General features: G+C 34.9%; 3 protein-coding genes across 3 annotated transcripts; 1 reads left to right on the forward strand and 2 right to left on the reverse strand.

The window, feature by feature from the left end:
* The first annotated feature begins 7474 nt into the window (after positions 1-7474).
* LOC122398417 (mediator of DNA damage checkpoint protein 1) lies at positions 7475-18251 on the forward strand. The gene is made up of 6 exons (XM_043398229.1): positions 7475-7855; positions 8012-8110; positions 12115-12213; positions 12666-12842; positions 12904-17161; positions 17233-18251. Exons 1-6 carry the CDS (start codon positions 7754-7756, stop codon positions 17754-17756), a joined length of 5259 nt encoding a protein of 1752 aa, XP_043254164.1. The 5' UTR covers positions 7475-7753; the 3' UTR covers positions 17757-18251.
* On the reverse strand, positions 8348-11159 carry LOC122398420 (venom carboxylesterase-6-like). The gene is made up of 8 exons (XM_043398237.1): positions 10797-11159; positions 10344-10647; positions 10063-10260; positions 9818-9996; positions 9585-9750; positions 9174-9509; positions 8762-8888; positions 8348-8675 (listed from the first exon to the last, which is right to left on the reverse strand). The coding sequence occupies exons 1-8, from the start codon at positions 10992-10994 to the stop codon at positions 8471-8473; spliced, it is 1713 nt and encodes a 570-aa protein (XP_043254172.1). The 5' UTR covers positions 10995-11159; the 3' UTR covers positions 8348-8470.
* Positions 18252-18397: 146 nt separating the features above from the next.
* Positions 18398-19739, reverse strand: LOC122398423 (nuclear protein 1). The gene is made up of 2 exons (XM_043398256.1): positions 19421-19739; positions 18398-18930 (listed from the first exon to the last, which is right to left on the reverse strand). The coding sequence occupies exon 1, from the start codon at positions 19631-19633 to the stop codon at positions 19424-19426; it is 210 nt and encodes a 69-aa protein (XP_043254191.1). The 5' UTR covers positions 19634-19739; the 3' UTR covers positions 18398-18930; positions 19421-19423.
* Positions 19740-19786: the final 47 nt, after the last annotated feature.

A 19786-nucleotide genomic window follows, 5' to 3' on the forward strand; every position in this document is an offset into this window, starting at 1 on the left:
TGACAAAAATGTATTCGTTAAAAGTATAAATTTTTACGCGTTTAGAAAAATGAAACATTTCGTCTATATACAACAATCTTTTAAAGCAGTATTTCCATTCATAAAAAAAAAGATATATTTCACATAATTAAACGTCCACTCATTAAAAAAACAACCCGTGAGTGGACCATTGTTTCTTTCGCGACTCTAATTTATAAAATACAAAAGTATACGCGAGTGGTGCTAATTGTTCGAAAAATGAACCACGCGGGGTTGCTTTATTAATTATATCGCGTGCACCCATATTCAATAATACGCAACACTAATTTAGATAATAACGTTGAGCCCTCTGGGGCTTTGTAGAATAGCTTCTTCTTCGTAATGATCTTGAAGCAGTGGTCAGAGTCAAATTTTGGGCATTGAATCGCAACTCTAATTAATAAAAACGCGATAAATCAAGATCGCAACGCTAATTTATAATAGAAAAATTCCAAACGCGATTTATAATAATGAAAGCAACCGCGAATGGTGATTATTCGCAACGCTACCCTGAAAAGCAAGCGCGAAAAATAGTAATTCGCGACGCTAAGAGCAAACCGATCACTGCATTCGCAACACTATTCTTAAATAACAATAACAGCAATCGCGTATTGAATTCGCAACGCTACCCTGAAAAGGAAACGCGAAAAATAGGAACTCGCAACTCTGCAAACAAACGCGATTATTTTGTATTCGCAACTCTACCTTTAGTGAAAATATTATATTTATGTCTCGCAACGCTAATTAAAATCGCGTTTTGCCCAAAATTGCTGGACCTTGTGCTGATGTCTTCTGTGGTACATGTAGATACACATGCATAAAATAGACTAACTACTGCAAACTACTATTAACTACAGTGGCTTATATGAGGATGAAGTTAGATGTTTTAAATGTCGCAACACTACGGGGCAAACAACGCGATAAATCAACAATCGCAACGCTAATTTATAATAGAAAAATTCCAAACGCGATTTGCAACAATAAAAGCAACCGCGAATGGTAATTATTCGCAACGCTACCCTGAAAAGCAAACGCGAAAAATAGTGATACGCAACTCTAATAGCAATCGCGTTTACTAATAATTCGCAACGCTATTTTTAAAGCAAACTCCCGGTTCCTAGGTTTGCACAAAAGAATCGCGAATCGAGTTTAGTCGCAACACTGACATATCAACGCGATAAATATTTGTTCGCAACTCTACGAGCAAACGCGAACGTTGTACATTATTCGCAACTCTAACTTTAATCAGGGGCTAATTGTACATGTACATACACATGTACTGGCCACAAAATAATCTAACTACTACTAGTACTACAGTTAGGGTAGAATTTGGGCAGTGAAAGTATCGCAACGCTAATAAAAAAAATCGCACGATGAATCAAGATCGCAACGCTAATTTATAACATGAAAATTGCAAACGCGGTTGATGTCCATCAAAAAAGAGTAAAAAAAGCAACGCGAGTCGTGATTATTCGCAACACTACCCTGGAAAGCAAACGCGAAAAATAGTAATTCGCAACTCTACGAGCATTCGCGTTTATCAAACATTCGCAACGCTATTTTTAAGCAAACATTCAGTACCTAAGTTTGCACAGAAACAATCGCGAATCGTGTCTAGTCGCAACGCTACCCTGAAAAGGCAACGCGAAAAATAAGAATTCGCAACTCTACGAGCAAACGCGATTATTGCATGTTCGCAACTCTATGGATATTGAAACCACGAGTTTCCCTGATGGCTGGCATGCATGGTGCAATCATGTACAAAGTACATGCATACGTGAGCCAGCCAACAGAATATAGGGGAGGAATGGCTGGCATGTATGGTGCAATCATGTACCAAGTACATGCATACGTGAGTCAGCCAGAAAAACAAACTAACTACAACTACAGACGAGTTAAGTGACTAAGTAGTAACAGGAATGACTTTCCATCCTCATCCGAAGATGAAGATGAAAAGCCATTTGTTGTAGCCCACTCTTGAAACTGTTTGTCAGGGCCTCTTCAACTCACATAGAGTCTTTTCTTTCTTCGGCGGTCCTGCCGATGCCTGAAACTTACTTAAGACTGGGCTCGAGATTTCGTGCAATACGTAGTCTTCCAACAATATACGAATTGTTGGAAGAGCGTACGTGGTGAATCTCGAGCGGGACGAGCGTTCGATAAGGGACCTAATCACGACCGCGAGCGCGAAAGAGCGACTTTAAGAGCCGCGCGATTCGAGGAATCGAAAATAAAGCTAAAGCAAACAGCATACACCGTTTGAATCAGCTAGATTTCTACTCTCGAAATCGTAACTACAGGAACAGAACTGCCACGCGAAAACGCGCCTACCCGAATTACTAATGTGGACAGTCCTGCCCTGACCCTACCTACTTAGATTAAGCACACACACCAGAGAATAAGTTACCTACCTACCTAACCCTATATTTAAAAAATTGCAAAACTCAATCATGCAAACAATCACTCCACGGTTCTCATTCTCAATGTCCGGGCGCGACCTAAACTAGAGAGGACTCCCCGGGGTTCCTCCGACACCCGGACACAACACTTCAATCACTCTCTAAGGTTACGTACCATTTACTGAAATCGACTGACAAAGACTAGTGACCATTGCGTATTTCTATTATATACTTAAACATTTATATAGGACGTCTCGATCTGTGTAATATAGTTTTCAATAAAATATATTGTATACACGTATGATTATATAAAATTGTAAAGCTAATTTATTGAGCACTTTATAATATTTCTGTCGTGAGTGCAACATCAACAATTATCAAATAAATAGTAAATGACAATTTAATAACTAATAAAAATTTAATGTTACAAAATTCTATATGTAAATTGTAATTATTAAAAGTTCTGAAACGGCGCACTTCCCACAGCCTAACCACACACACACATGTGGAAAGTACACCGTGCACGATACACCAGCCAATGTCAGTCGCCAATAGATTATTAGAAATTGTTATAAACTAAGTCATCGTGCCCGTTGCCTTCGCTCATGCAAATAGCACCTGGGCATGTGCATGAACTTAGGCAACGAACACGGAAGGATTAGCCTGAAAATCCTGAACTAAAAACAGTAATTAATAAACAATATAACGGGCTAATATTTCATTATTATTTATTATTTCATTTTTCAGTTATAATGATTCGACTTTTTGTTTCTAATAAATCAAGATTCAAAATTTTAAATTTGCATTGATATTAAAAAATGCTATTTGTGAAAATTATTCTGATTAAAATTCAATTATGGAAAAGGACTTTAAGAATGATTTTATAATAAAATAATTTACTTTGAAAGTTTTGAACAAATTGTTTAAGTAGACTAATTAAATTATTCAACCCTACGGTGACTCTGTCGTCAAAGCAAATTTTTAAAACATGAAATCAGTAAACAATAGATGTTGCTTTGACTCGAGAATCTACCGATCGCGAAACATTTTCTTGTACATTAAATGAAACGTGATATTTTATAATAAATAAAGAAAGATTGATATCTTCCATACAAAATCATGAATTTATATTTGAACTTGAATACTATATACTCAATAATAATTGTATTATAATTGTATGAATTTAATTATAAGTAAAAATATTGCTATATTCGATTTACATTATAAACATTTTTTATTTGATTTCTCTATGTTATATTTTCAATCTAAATATTTTTATGAAAAATATTTTATCATATTAAAAAACTTGAAGTACAAGAAAATCCTAGCCTGAACTAAATAATGAACAAACAGTTGAAAATACCACTTAACTCGTCAAAAATACTAAGTATACAACCGGTCACCCGTGTTGATTCGAACCTTTCGTTCTACAACATGATTGGGGACCAGAGGAACACAAACAACATGCGACTCACCAATGATGATTTCATGATAACGATGCTGCCCAGTAGAAGTCATCAAGGAAGTCACCCATCAGTCAGCATGGTCCTGCAGGTTTCTAGGATGTAGGGGTCAGGTTCAAAGACTGTAAAAAAACTGCAAGAAAACAATTATTATCTATTGTTAAAATTATAGAGATTTTTATAAATATTTTTACAAGTATAAATTCATACTTACGTTGTTCGCTCGCAGAGCATCGCCCAATAGTATTCTTCAGCGATGCACTGACTCTACTACCGATAACGAGGAGTTTAAATTTCAAATTGAAAAAGTAATTAATTTCATTAGGAATTATTAAATTAGATTACCGCGACCGAATATTGAAATCGGCGAACAAATGATTCTATTCACGCGAGTTATAAAACAAGGAGAGCCACGATGCTCTGGAAATAATTTAATACTGCGTAAGAAACACTGCTTCTACTATCGCGTTTGCCTAACGTCTGTTGTACGACAACCTACTCAGGGTCACTTTACCCTGGAAAACAAACTGTTGCTACGCAGTAAACAAGGAGTCTACCGGCCGCCTTGCGCGCGGCCAAAAACAATGCTGAAATGAAAGGTGGAAGAGTATACAAGAAATACAACGAGCACACGTGTGCCTTTCCTATCGGTTTTTTTTTCTTTTTCCTTACTCGATGTTCATCAACAGAAATACTGCTTTATTTAGAATTGTGTATAGTTTGTCGCGACAACATATAAAATATTATCCAAGAAAATAATTACTTTAAGTAATTATTCAATTTATAAATCTAATATCACTAACTTTTACAGTTAGAATTGTCGGAATGATTATATTTATTTTATCGAATGTTTAAATACCTCGTAATTTTTATATATATTCCAAAATTTGCAAAAATTAAAGTTTGGAGATTATTTATGCTTGAATAGCATATTCCAAGTACGTAGATTCTACTTTTCTTAAAATTTGCATCGAAATATGTATGCAAATTGCAATTAACAACAATTCATAAAGACAGAATTGTACACAATCAATTAAATAAATAATACTAGCGGTCAGAATACATACAGTTAAATATAAACTATTCCAATTTACGTTAATGTAAAAAATAGATAAAAATATATAAATATCAATTCCCATTTAATTTGCTACTTAATCGAAATTATAGAGCAAATTAAAAAATGATTTATTGTTTAATTTCAATTGTTTAATTTGAACACTGATATATCATTCTTCCGACAAATAACTGGATACAATGTTAAAAATATACATATAAAGAATGTATAAATGTATATTAAATTTTACCAATCATTCAACCAATTTATATAAGAGGAATGGCGCCCTCTCGCTGTACCCACCAATGCTTGCGAATTGGGGAGGAGTTTCGCTGTCAGAATAGCTTCTACCCGTTGATTTCGAATTTCAATAAGAGACTATAACAGAAACGAAATAAAAATGCATTAAAGTTCATAATCGATAATTATAATTGAGGAATGATTAAATCTAAACTGCATCGCAAGAAATCGTAATTAAATTCAGAGAGATATGTTAATAATTAACACCGATCGAATGCTAGAGAAATCGCGCGAAACCCGATTCAATTTCTGCCACAATTCCGACTCAATTTATAATAGAAACGTATTAATATTACACGAAAGCACCGTCAGAGAGTAAACGCGTGTAGTAATAATGATGAAGTATCAACAGGTTAGAAATACGTACCTCCTTAATAGAGAAACACCGACAGGTCTCGACACGTCTTATCACGCCAATTTTTACAGCAGGAATAGCGCCCCCTCGCTGTACCCACCAGCGCTCGCGAATTGGGGAGGAGTTCCGTTGTCAGAATAGCTCCTATTTCGAACAGAAATCCGATGATTTCGAATTTCAATAAGAGACAGCAAAGTACATAATCGATAATTATAATTGAGGAATGATTAAATCCAAACTGCATTACAAGAGATCGTAATTAAATTCAGAGAGATATGTTAATAATTAACATCGATCGAATGTTGGAGAAATCGCGCGAAACCCGATTCAATTTCTGCCACAATTCCGGCTCAATGTATAATAGAAACGTATTAATATTACACGAAAACACTGTTAGAGAGTAAACGCGTGTAGTAATAATGAAGAAGTATCAATAGGTTAGAAATACGTACCTCGTTAATAGCGAAACACCGACAGGTCTCGATAGGTCTCGACACGTCTTATCACGCCAATTTTTACAGCAGGAATAGCGCCCCCTCGCTGTACCCACCAACGCTCGCGAATTGGGGAGGAGTTCCGTTGTCAGAATAGCTTCTATTTCGAACAGAAATCCGTTGAATAAAAATGCATTAAAGTACATGAACGTAATTATAATTGAGGAATGATTAAATCCAAACTGTATTGCAAGAGATCGTAATTAAATTCAGAGAGACATGTTAATAATTAACACCGATCGAATGTCAGAAAAAAAGTACGAAACCGATTCAATTTTTGTCACGATGTCGATTGAATTTATGATTAAACTTGTATTAATATTAGACGAAAGCATCGATAGAAAGTAAACGCGAGTAGTAATAATGATAAAATATCTACAGGTTAAAAATACGTACTTCGTTGGTCGCGAAACACGTCTTGCTAGGCTAATTTTTACAACAGGAATGACGACCCCTTGCTGTAACCAGTAACACTCGCGAATTAGATGTGTGAGGTCCGGTGTCTCGCGAAATACATTTCGAAAAGGAAGGTTAAACCTCGTTTTTGAAACTGCGTTAATTCACGGAACTAAGGATGTCTCAGATAGAAACCGTAGATACAAGACAAAAAGAACGAAAATACTACCTAGCTTTCGCTCCAGATATTCGATTTAGCCCTCAGAATTCTTTAGAATCGCGATTCTCTAATTATTCGAAGTGCCACAAAGCGAATGACGAACCCGTTGCGAACTACTGGCGGCGGGAAGCGGGAAGTCAGTATGGCCAATTATTTCGTTTCTCGATGTATCATATTTCCGGTGGGAAAATTAAACCTTATATTTCGAATAATTTTGTTATTACATGTGATCAGGGATGCCTTAAATAGAAAATACAGCTGTAAGATAAATACATAAAGATTTTAGACAAACAATTAATTATTTAATGATTTATTATCGTTTATATTTTTGTGACGTCATAATGCGAAGCATCCGTCTTTCGATACATTTGATAGTATTTCTTAAAGATGTAATATCAATTACATGCGTACCATTTCACGTACGACGTTTTCAATCTAGAAAAGAATAAAACTGCAAGAAACATCGATTAGCTTAGAATAAAATTTTAGCTCCAAACATTTAATAGTTTCCGAGATTTTCGCAAAAAACTTTTCCATAAGATGCATAGATTGTCCTATACTTTGTCTGTGTTACAAATTTCTTAAAAAGAAATGTTGGTATAAATGATAAGTATGTTACAACAAAATTCGTAAATGTATATTATTTTTATACGAGAGAAAACAGAGAACAAAAAATAAGAAAATATCTTTTCTTGAGTAATGTTAAACTTGTTATGTAAATTTATAGAACTTTTATTCATACTACAGTGATGATACTGGAAGGCATATGGCGGGAATAACGGCGTGTTAATGTGTCGTCTTTATGGTGTTTTGTCTTATTTATTATTAATGATTTATTTTTAACATTGCTATAAATAATGTGTAATCGTTATATTCTGTTAGTGCATATATACATTTGGTTTTTAAATATTTAACTGCATTTGTATACAACGAGTACTTCTAAATTCTTCAAATACTAGGTTATGTTATGATTGATTCACATTTTAAAAAAGAAAAAAACAAATAATCGAGTATCGTTGTACAATTTACGTCATTTACATCAGTTTCCTTCATAATGGACATTTTGCCAACGCAAGTTTGTGAAAATGATGATTTTATGCCAACTCAGAAGTTGTCTCATTCCTCACAATATGAAGCTGGACAAGAACCAATACAAGTAAAAAGAAATTAAATCATTATATTTTTTCTTCTGCAATTGTTTTTGTAGTTATTAATCCGTATTAGTATTCATAAAGTTCTTTTTTCAATATTACAATATTTCAGTAGTAATTGTCGAAATGTAATTGTAATCTAAGTGTTTCAAAAATTTTAGATTGCGGTACTGAATATCGGCTCCAATGCATATCCAATTAAAAAAGGAATTACCAAAATTGGCAGACATCCAGATTGCAATATTGTTCTGTACGATCAGGTAAATTCTTAAATTCTATTGTTCTTCAATAAATTAATAATTCTGGTGTATAGGTATTTCAATTAAATTGGTAATTTATTAATGTATGGAAAGTATTAATTCCGTCAGTCATGTAAATGAAAAAGAAACTCGTATCACTTATGTTATGAACATAGAGTTAATAAGGTTAGATTTGTAATATGATAAAATAATTGGAAAAGGATAATAATAATTTTATAATTTTTTACTGATTCTGCATGCTTATAAATTTTATAAAGAGGAATCTTTTAAAGTAATGAAGGCTTAATGTGTATGATTTTATGACAATATAAAATTATATAATTGTATAACATACATAATGCTAATCGATAAAAGATATTTTTATAATTCTTCTTTCATCATATGTCCAGCAGATGTACTGTTGAATTTGTTTTCATTAAAATTGATAGAAGACCAAAAATCTTTCTGACCAAAGTTTGCATTACTGTCCATATAAATTTTGTCTGGTCCTGCTATATTCAAGTAATGAAGTACCTTTTCATTTGGATTTAATTTAGGCCACTGAACACCACTTACATTTGGGACTCTAAATAATAAGAAAAATTATACAGGAATTTAACAGAATGATTTTCTTGAACGGTTATAATGTACACAGTCAGTCATTTTAATTACCCATTAGTTGCAAATGATCTCCATAATTCGATCAAAACTTGTTGCATTTTACGATCTTCAAGTGTTGTTGTGAAATCCACATAATGAGTATCTATAACAGCAAATGCATCGTCTCCATGGCTCACACCTATACAAAATATTTAGTCATATAACTATTCTTTCTTAAGGCCGGAGACACATGAGCGTCGAAACAACGTCCGTTTTTATGCCCTTCCTTGTCTTACAATTGAAAAGACGCAATTTTCTTCTTCTCGCCGAACACGACATTCCCAACTAGCTAGCTTTCCTTACAATAGGAACACCGATCTTGTCTGTCTTCGTTGTTTTCAATTGCAAGACAAGAGGCACACGTCGCTTCGACGCTCGTGTGCCTCCAACCTAATAAATTATTATTTGCATCTTAATAACACACCATAATCATTAGTAGTTTTACTCAAGACATCACTCAAACTCTGTGCACCTCTGTAGGTATAATAATAATACCAGACAGGTTGCTTATTAACACTAGCTTGCATTCTGGCAGCCTTTACACTATCAACAACAAAAAATCGATCGCTAGCCATTTGTATCAAAGATTTTGTTGTTGTTTCATCAATCTTCTTTGATCCGAAGTAATGATTTTTTATAAGTCTGGCAATTTCAACATGTTCCTCTTTAGGTAAAGTGTAATTATAATCAAGAAAATGAGGTGCAAGAAGATCCCAATTATCTTCCAATGTTTTCAAAGCTTCTGGTATAGCAATAAATTCTATAAAATATATTATTAGATGAAAGCTTTAAAGATCATAATTCTAGAAATTTCTCATTATTGTACATTTCTTACCTGCAACTGGGTACAGTCCTTCTTCGCTAGTCACACCAGTTATCCAAGGAATATCATGAACATCGCCGCTACTCACGATTTCAACAGGTAGCCTATCAATGAATGGTTCGTCCCCAAATTTCTCAGGAATTGGTCCAAATGGTGTGAATGGATTATAATAGAATTGCTAAAATTAAATTATTCGTTTCAGAATGAATAATGCTTCACGACTCTTTTAATCAGAGAATACTTACCAAAAATTCATGAGCAGATTGAACCATAGCCCGCGGTGGACGATATCTCAGACAACGTACCATTTCTTTCAAGTTACCTGTAGGGCATCCCATAAGTGTTGCTACATGTTTGGACTTCTCCAGCATATTTTCAGTCTGCGTCCAACAATCAAAAGCTGTTCCACTGATCGAGATACCACCTATGTCATACAAGAATATTCGACATTATAGTATAAATAGTCATTTAACCGACACGCGACCAGTACCTTGGAAAAGTCCAGCGCTCATGGGCGATAAGTAGTGATAATGGACACTCGCGCCACCGGCACTTAATCCGACCAAAGTGACTCTTTTTGGATCACCGCCGAACCATTCGATATTCTCAGACACCCATCGTAGGGCCATACTTTGATCCTTCAGTCCCATGTTACCAGGAACTATTTCATTCTCTGTACTTAAGAAACCTGTAAAGGAATTGATTGATTTTTTGTTTCAATAGCGTTGATTATGTTCATGAATACAGTATAATTGGTATACTTTTAAGTACCTAATATTCCCAGACGATAATTGATTGTAACAAATATGACATCATGGTCCATAAGATATTTCCCACCCGTATCTATTCCGCTACCAAACTGGAAGCCACCCCCGTGAATCCAAATAATTACTGGCATCGGTTTGGTGGATATTTCTTCTCGCACTGGCGCGTAAACGTTTAAGTAGAGACAATCCTCAGCGCCAATAACTTTTTCATTCGATAGAGTCTCGTCTAGTTGGGTGTATTGTAAGCAAGGAGGGCCGAACTTCGTCGCAGACAGTTCGCCCAGCCAGGGTAGTATTCGATGAGGAGGCTAGACGTTGACATACAAACAAGTATTCCAGAACTATGGGTATGATAGAATGGGTATTTTATAAGAAAAGAAAATCTTATTCTTTTTTATAAATTGGAGTAACCAGTAGAACTTATAGTTCTTAAGGTGAAACAGAACGCATTCTTTACCTTGAATCGAAGCTTTCCAGTTGGAGGCAACGCGTAAGGGATCCCTTCATAGGCTTCATACTCTTTTCCATTAGCAGAGAGCTTATAGTATCCTTTAATACCACCCAAAGGTGTTTTAACTCTCGGCGCGTCCTCCAGACTCCACGCCAGGTTCATTTGCGATCCGAAAAGAAGCAAAATCCACCATAGGCTCGTCATCTCTGACACAGTGAAGTCGAATCTACTTATCTAATGTATTACTTAGCACTCTGACGGATGCTCACAGAGCAGAGAACTGTCGCATATAAAAGTATAGTCGTATATATAAATCAACTAATCATTACACTCCCTACTCTCGATGTTGCTTCGACAATTATACGAGTCAGCGGTTGGTCAAAATACTTGTTAACGTGGAAAATTGTTACTGCTACTTATAACCGAACTATGTATGTACACTGTTGAAGATTTTTTTGCTCGCCAATTATCGTGCATGATAAGATAAAGCCGGTACATTTGTGTTGAAAAGAACATAATTTTCTTTCTTGATTTTGATGAAACATTATGAGAGATTACTTGAGTGTTTAAATAAATTGTTATCGGTCAATGGGCATTTAATGGCGGTAAACTTATAGACAAGACTGGAATCATGACGATCGGAACGATTAGCGAAGTGATTCTGTCTTAGCAAATTCTCAATTCGCCATTGACTTCTATAATTAATAAATTTATAAATTTGAACAAATTCTATTGTAAATTACGACTCAAAATTTAGCGTACGCGTTAAATTTTTTAGATGCATGTTAATATACATCGACGTTTGCGCGTTACAAGCCTTTAGAGATAAATTATTTATTTAAAGTAATAATTTAATCATTTATTGGACGGAGCAAACTTCTTCATAAAAAAGAAGTAACACGATAAAATTAAACTGAGTCACTGAAAAGTGATAAACAGTGATGTGTTATGTGTAATTGTAAAATGTCTTGAAGAGAATACTGGTTCTGAATGAAGAAGATGCAATATTTAAATAAAAATTAGTGCAGTCATAAAATTGTACACAGAAGATTATACAACACAAATAAAATTGATATGCCAGAATTGCACAATTTCGATAAGAGTTATACCATGATAGACGTCGTAAGCGTGGCTTTTGGCACATGCAATAAATAAAAACACACGACAGCGAACAATTGATATCGATCAGAATCGCGTGAACCACAAGTTGTATATCTCGGCAATTTTAAAGTTGTATATTAAAAAATAAACGTATTCAACGTTTAAGAATTATAATATTAAGACAACAGTAGTTGTATAGTAAGAAGATTAATTTCGTTTACAGACGGTATCTAAGATGCACGCGGAAATCGAAGCAAGCAGTTGTGAGACATCCGTATGGATCTGCGATCTGAATTCTTCCAATAAAACAAAACTCAACAATGTAATGCAGTTTTATCTGTGCATATAACCATTTTAAATTCAAATCTTATCACTCTTCACTTATAGTTAATTCACAATGTACCATATTTACTTTTTAGTCTATCCTTATAAATCTTTAGCTGATAAGATAGAATCAGAGTGTTCGCTGTTCTTCCAAAACGTAACTGATCATATCAGATGGCTATCTAATACTTCATCTACTCTAACTGTACCCTACTTATTACTTTGAGATGTAGTGCCAAGATTGTTGAAGTTTCATTGCACTCTTTACAATGTCATTTAATTCTAATTTTAACTTTTTACGTATATAGTTAGTTGAAGTATATTCTATCTTTTTTTTGATCCAACTCTTTGAACTATTAATTTGGTACTCGAATGGACAATTTAGAATTTGAATCATAAAGGTTTTATGAACCTTAATAAAATGTGTACATCTTGTACTTTCTTATATAGTCAATATTAAGGCCGGGGCGGTGCTATGAATTGAAAGATGGAACCGTGATCGAATTTGGCATGGTTCGCGCAATTTACAAGCTCCATTATTCAATGGATGACTCTTTGATCCCAGAAACACCGGCACCGCCACGTCAAATGAAACTGATTATACCAGGAACACCTGACTCGTCAATGGTAATTATACCATGGTTAATGGTTAAAAATCACCTTTCTATGTTATACGTTTTCGATGTAGAACAATTCAACCGCTTTGGAGGGGAATGACTCTGTAATACCTAGCACTCAAGGTGGAGATGAAACATCCGTATTTCGACGTCCCTGTATACCTCAACATAACTACAGCAACAACAGCAACAGCAGTAACATTAAGAAAACCATTGTTTATGATTTTTCTACTGATGACAGCATGGACGATTCATCAAGTTCCACTAAGCGGGAAAAGGAAAATGTAGGTGCACAAAGGGTCAGTATTCATGATATGGAGACGCAGAAATCGTTTGAATCGCTGAACGATACGGATATCCACGACGTTGAAACTCAAAAGATCTGCACGAGTAAGATTACAACTACTGAAAACAAGAAGCCAATTGACATTCATGATATGGAAACGCAAAACGATCAGAACTTACAGATGCAAGGTAATGTTTCTGATATCCACGAAATGGACACTCAATATGACATAGACATCAATAATGTAATGACATCAAGAGCGATTGGGTGTCAGAACGTTTCAACACAAGATGCTGAGGATAGCACTCGAGATGTCGAGAAAAATAAAACAGAAAAAACAGAGTTACCAGAAGATACTAAAGGCAGTAATAAGATGCATGTACAAAATATTGAAGCTGAAGAGGGGTGCTGTTCCAATAATGCTAATATTCATGACGATAAATACGAAGGAAATAATACGTCTAAAACAGTCGTAACTATAAAACAACAAGATATTGCTATGCGCGATGAGCAAACCGAAGGTATTCAGAAAACTTCACAAGGTTTCCTGCAATTATCGCTTTCGACAAATTTTGAGGATGACTGTTCAGAGCTCGATAAAAGCCATAATTTACTTGGTTCGCAAAATTTATTAGAGGACTTGATTGGAGATGACGATGTACTGAATAAATCACATTCAAAAGCATCGACGTCTACAAAGTCTTCATGCCTGAGTAACAATGAAACGACTGAAAAGAGCACCGACGATGAGAGCATATTTGACGCGGCAACCCAAGTCAACGCCAAGGATGGAAATGTTTTCAAAACCGTTACTCGATCCGTCGAGTATCCACTTAAAGCTGCTTTAGTGGAAGATGACTCTGATGACACTGATCAAGAATGTTTATTTCAAAGGTATTCGCGTATTGCCAGTCAAGATAGTCAAAACCCTTCGAAAAGTCAGTCACTTAAAAGCGAAGATTCGGATACGGACGAGGAAGGTCAATTCACGGAAATAGCCGTGAAAGAAAAACGAGCATGTCTGAGTTTTGAGGCGCGACAGAATGCAAGTAAAGAAGTTACAAGTGGGGACTCGGACGACCTATTCGAGATGCCTACACAACAGGTAAACCGAAAGAGCAAAAATTCATTAACTACAGTTGACGTTGATTTTGATGCGCCAACGCAAGTAATCAAAACGAATAAATCTGAAGACAACGCAAAGATGAAGGAGATAGAAGTCGACGATTTGGCAGCGACACAAATTCTTCAACCAATTGAATCTCCCTCGAGTGTAAACAAGCCTATCGATTTAACAAAAAATAATGCAGCATCTACCGAAAAAGATATTACCGAAATGGACGATAATATGCCTACTCAAATAATGAACATTTCCGAGACGGTTCCAGAATCTGCTGAGAGTGAATCACCCAGTCCTGACCTTTTGAATCCAAACTCCGTGGATGGAAACAGCGATAAAGATATCGATTATGAAATGGCTCCAACGCAATTAATCAGCGAGGTCGACAAAAGCCAATCTGTACCAAATGATGGCGATAGGAAAAATGCTTCAAAAAAATTGAAAGAAACAAATTTAAATGATACATTGGAACAAAATCTAAATGATATGTTCGAGGATGTGAACGAGGACGATATAGAAGACCAGTCGCTGATGTCAACCCAGGTTCTTACAAATATTTTGCAGTCGTCGCAACGCGAGGATAAATCTGACACTAGTCATAACGTAGATAGCGAGTCCCCAACAAATAATAAAGTAAAGAAATCCCCAAAAGGTAGAAAAAGAAAAACTCCAGGGATTGATTTAATATCTCATTCAACGCCGCGAAAACAGAATCGTAGATCTAATTTAAAGAATATCACTATCGACGACGAATCACAAAATGCGGGAAATTATATCGCCAATCTTACTCCGACGCAAAAACAAAATGTTTTATTGAATTCCCAAGACGTTGCTGGCCCTGTTAAAAATACATCAGACAATAGCAAAGAAGAGGAACATGAAACAATGTCAGAAGCTACGAGTGCTATGAATAATAAAACCATTAGTGTTTGTGAAACACTATTGAGGTCTACACCTAAACGTTTATCAATGCCAAGGTCGTTGGCAAAAAATAAAAATGTGGAATTGGAAGTGTCTGAAACGGTCACAGAGAAAACGGACGAATCTAAGAATAACAAAGTTATGTTGGAAGAATCTTCCAAAACGGATGATCAAATATCGATAACATCAGTGAATACCAGACAATCACGACTAAACTCTTTGATATTGAATAATGATGATGATGATATTTTAGCTGGTTTACCTGAAGTTAGAATTTCAGGTACTTTATCTAACCCAGCAAGTCCAACAACGCCGATATCAAAGAAACGAGGCCAAAAAAAGGCTGTACCTAGAAAGAAACCAACTTCGCGGAAATCAACACGAAAACTACCTGTTCGTGGGAACGCGGAAGATGCTGAACCTCGTGTTAGTAAATTGAATTCTTCGCCAATTTTGGGAAGAGTTAGTCATCTTGATGGCGACAAAGCGTCCACAAAAGTACACGAAAGTGACGATGAAAGAATAACTAAACCGTCTAAGCAATCGACGAGGAAAATAGCATCTGAAACCTTACATAAATCCAAAAAGAATGCATCTCTATCGCGAGAAAAATCAATTTCTGCTATCGATTCACAAGAACAAACAAGATATAGTCCTCCCATTCAGAGCAATAGAAAGACTCGTCGTTCCAGCAAAGAGAATGTTGATAATTCGTCTATTTTTCAGGTACAAAACGAAGATTTGATTGGAAACACAGCTACCGAACCTGCGAAAAGAACTACAAGTTCTTCACGTCTTGAAAAGAAATCACTCAACTCGACAGATATAATTGAAACTAGTAACGCAAAAATGCGTAAGGGCGATGCCAATAAAAGTAACTCTAGAGGTACCAAAGGTAGAAAGAGTACCGCTAGAAACACAATCGTTAACCAAAATTCCAGTAATATTCTTGATTACGTAATTAAACGAAACTCGCCAGTCAATGTAAAAGATCCATGTAACACGCAGCCGTCAGTTAGTCAAGAAAACTTACAGTCTAAACAATTGGTAATTAAAATTATGAAAGTATCTCATAATAAACAAACAGGCTGTTTATCTCCAAGTATCCCGACCGAGTCAATAGTTGAAAATAACAACATGGAAACTAAACAAACTCGTCGAAAACGCGTCAATAAACGAGTTGCGTCAAACAATGCAGTTACTACGGAAACTGAGGAAGCTGTACAAAATGTGAGGACACGAGGAAACAAGAGTCAGAAAGTAACGAATAGACGCCAATGTGAGGTAGAAATTGTCTGCTCTCAGGGTGGAGAAGAATCACAAGAAGTTGAGATGATAATGAATGGTTCGCTTAAAGATCAAAGTACTAATTTAGACACGCACAAAAAGACAGAAATAAATGAAAAAATAAGTGGCAGAACTAGAAATTCTAGAAAACGTGCAAACGCGGTCATTTACACGGATGACGATTCCTTAAACAGTAATTCTTCCGATTTGGTTGAATTTGATAATGAACAATTTCAAAGACCCAGTTCAAAAGCTAAACGAGCAAAAACGTTTAAAAATTCTTCAAATATCACTAACATCCCAGAAGATGAACCTGATACAACAACAAAGACGAGCAATAAACGACCATTCAGATTAACACGTGGTTCCCAACAATCAGTTTCCGATTCCTCAATGTCGGATCATTTAGAAACTAATAATAATGCAAGTTTTGTAAAGAATACGTCGAGTAAAGTGAATAGTACTAGATCAAGAGGAAGACAACCGAAAGCAGAGAAGCTTAAAGTTGAGAAAAAACAAAGTGAATATTTCATAGAGGACAATTCTTCATCAGAAATGAATTCCTGTGTTGATAATGCATCAATTCTTGTAACGCCTACCAGATTACGCAGAAGTATGTCTTCTTCATTATCAGCATCATCGCCGCTCAAAGTAAAGCATAAAATTTTATTCACGGGTATTACGAACGACTACAGCAAATTATTAACAAAATTGGGTAAATATAACTTCTATATGAAAATAAATTACAATTTGATTCAAGTATAATTTTGCCGTGTTTTTTTATAGGTGCCTCGCAAGTTGAAGATGCATCAAAATGTGATGTACTGGTCACAGACAAAGTACGAAGAACTGTTAAGTTTTTGTGTGCATTAGCGCAATCTGTACCAATAGTTTCAATCGATTGGTTAATTGAAAGTGAAAAAGCTGGCCACTTTATGGAATTAAAAAATTATATCTTGAAAGACCCTGTTGCGGAAGCTAAATTTGGGTTCAAGTTAAGAGGAAGCTTAGAAAAGGCAAAAGAACACAAGCTGTTAGAAGGATACACAATTCTACTAACACCCAATGTAGCACCTCCACCTTTACCGGAATTAAAAAGTATAATAAGTTCGTGCGGTGGTAAAGCGTTAGTTCGAGCGCCATCATCATGGCCACAACGAGCAGTAATCATTTCTCGATCGGAAGATTTAGCAAACGCAAAAAAGTTTCTCGCTAAAGCTCCAAAAACTGTCACTATACAGTCTACGGAATTTTTATTAACTGGAATCTTAAGACAGGAGTTAAACTTTGATAAGTACCAATTAAAATAATTTGTTTTAATTATTATACTTTCTTACAACAAATAAGCCAAATGTGTATTGTAAGTGATACGTGTATACCGTTTGTATATAATTATTTTTGTTAGAATTTTACACAAATGCATTTATATAATAATAATTATATTCTATCAAACTTAATGCTATACATTTTAATTTAGTAATACATAAATATATACATCTAAGTGTAAATTTCAGGACATATAGATACAATATTATTTTTACGAAATTATATAATCATAAATATTTTCGACTTTAAGTTACTTAATATTCTTTTCGAATCAAAAAACTATTGAAACATTTCCAGTGTTTCTCAAAGATTATTTTGTACTTATTTTTTTTAGTAATTATAAATTCTTATGAGATTTTAGGTTTTCGCGGCCTGAGTTTATACTCGAATTCATGGCTTCTAGATGGATGCCGCGTCTCTGTTCAACGATTTGCCGGCGTTTTGCAAATAACTACCGATATATAGACTTCCAAAAAACAGGAGATCTCAAACCAGAGCCTTCAACCCTGAAAATGCAAACTGCGAAACGTCGGCAAATCACTGAACACGGACGCGGCATCCAGCCGAAAGCCATGAATTCGAGTATAAATTTATATATTTTTTTATTATAATTTTATCACAAGTATATATTTCAGTTATCTTTATTTCTCTGAACTTTACAGTACTTGAAATTAATAGTCTTGCCAAGTTAACAAAGGTTTAACTTAATATATCTTAGAAAACAAAATGATGACATATTTTTGCATAGTCAAATAAATCACTACATATTACATTCAGTAATTGTATTTCAAAGTAGATGCTTGGTAGCTACAAATTCTCAATGTGCGTAAATCCAATATACACATTTAATTTTTCTTATCATACTATGAAAACTCCAAACACAGGTGATCTTGGAATAGTCTAATCAGGATACACTTATCCTACAAATTATGATATATCATGAAAAATAGTGATGATTATATGACACTACCTATTTGTACCAAGTACTAATGATTATCTTATTCTAAGTGATCTATGTTTAACGACTAAATGCATAGCTGAGAATAAAGGAAATGAAAAAATTGATTGCTTAATATAGTATATATCTAGGAGGTTCCAGTTCGTCAAAATTGAAGAACGAATACTTCTTCCAAAAATAGGATGTCGAACTCCAAGGTCCTGAAATAGAGAACAATAACGGATTTAATAAGAAAAAAGTAAATAATCAATAAATTTTTGGTACGTGTTTCAAAGTTTTCGCTGTTTTTAAAAATGATCGATGTTATCGTTTTTCGTAAAGCTTTTATTTCAGTATAAAGTAAAAGGCAACAAGTGTTCGCGTAAGAAATGACTCACCTTTAAAATGGTTGCGCAGTTACAAAAAGAAACAAAGAACAGTATCTCGGAAGTAATTTACAAAGAGGCAAATAATAATAATAGTAATACGAAATTAAAAATTAATTAAATTCAAGCTGCTTGGCATTTAGCTGCATTAATACATATGTAGTTCTACGTAATATAAATTTCAAGTACGCAGTAAAACATCGAAGACATAAACACGCATTAACCCGGCCAAGGTTGCGGACCTTTCTGGCTAAACGAATCAATAACGTTAACTCGAGCAATAACGCGTCAGAAATTATGATATAATTTAATAAACTTTGCTTACGATTTATGCTTTGGTCTTTCCAGCATTTCGTTTATTGTGCTCAGAATTCATCAATTTAGTCAGGATCTTTCTAGAATGGCCGCACGGATCGAAATGATTTGTATGTGTCAAAGCTTCGCGTTTGCTTCGTTGTTTACCACTGTGGCCGGTGAAGATATGCTTGTCGTAATCGTAGTTAAAATGCTCGTATTCATCAACGTAGTAGTCAGACATAGCTCTTGAATCTTCAAAAAATATACTTTGAAAATAACGGCGTAAACACTGCCGAGAATATTACTTTGCGCTCTCACTTTTAGTTCGATATTATCTGGACGCCGCTTTTCATGGCTCCTTATATAGTGTTTGCTAAAGATATCACGCATGCGT

This window comes from Colletes gigas, unplaced genomic scaffold (genome assembly GCF_013123115.1).
Source record: "Colletes gigas isolate AHSC1104 unplaced genomic scaffold, ASM1312311v1 Colletes_gigas_Sc00011, whole genome shotgun sequence".
NCBI lineage: Eukaryota > Metazoa > Arthropoda > Insecta > Hymenoptera > Colletidae > Colletes > Colletes gigas.

Excerpts from the sequence above, each read along its gene's own strand:
- LOC122398417 (XM_043398229.1), top strand. The coding sequence starts at position 7,754 with ATGGACATTTTGCCAACGCAAGTTTGTGAAAATGATGATTTTATGCCA. Across the intron at positions 8,111-12,114 it reads ATATTGTTCTGTACGATCAG|ACGGTATCTAAGATGCACGC; the intron begins GTAAATTCTTAA and ends TTTCGTTTACAG. Across the intron at positions 12,214-12,665 it reads ATAAAACAAAACTCAACAAT|TCAATATTAAGGCCGGGGCG; the intron begins GTAATGCAGTTT and ends TTTCTTATATAG.
- LOC122398420 (XM_043398237.1), bottom strand. The coding sequence starts at position 10,994 with ATGACGAGCCTATGGTGGATTTTGCTTCTTTTCGGATCGCAAATGAAC. Across the intron at positions 10,648-10,796 it reads CTGGAAAGCTTCGATTCAAG|CCTCCTCATCGAATACTACC; the intron begins GTAAAGAATGCG and ends GTCAACGTCTAG. Across the intron at positions 8,889-9,173 it reads TAAAACTACTAATGATTATG|GTGTGAGCCATGGAGACGAT; the intron begins GTGTGTTATTAA and ends TATTTTGTATAG.
- LOC122398423 (XM_043398256.1), bottom strand. The coding sequence starts at position 19,633 with ATGTCTGACTACTACGTTGATGAATACGAGCATTTTAACTACGATTAC.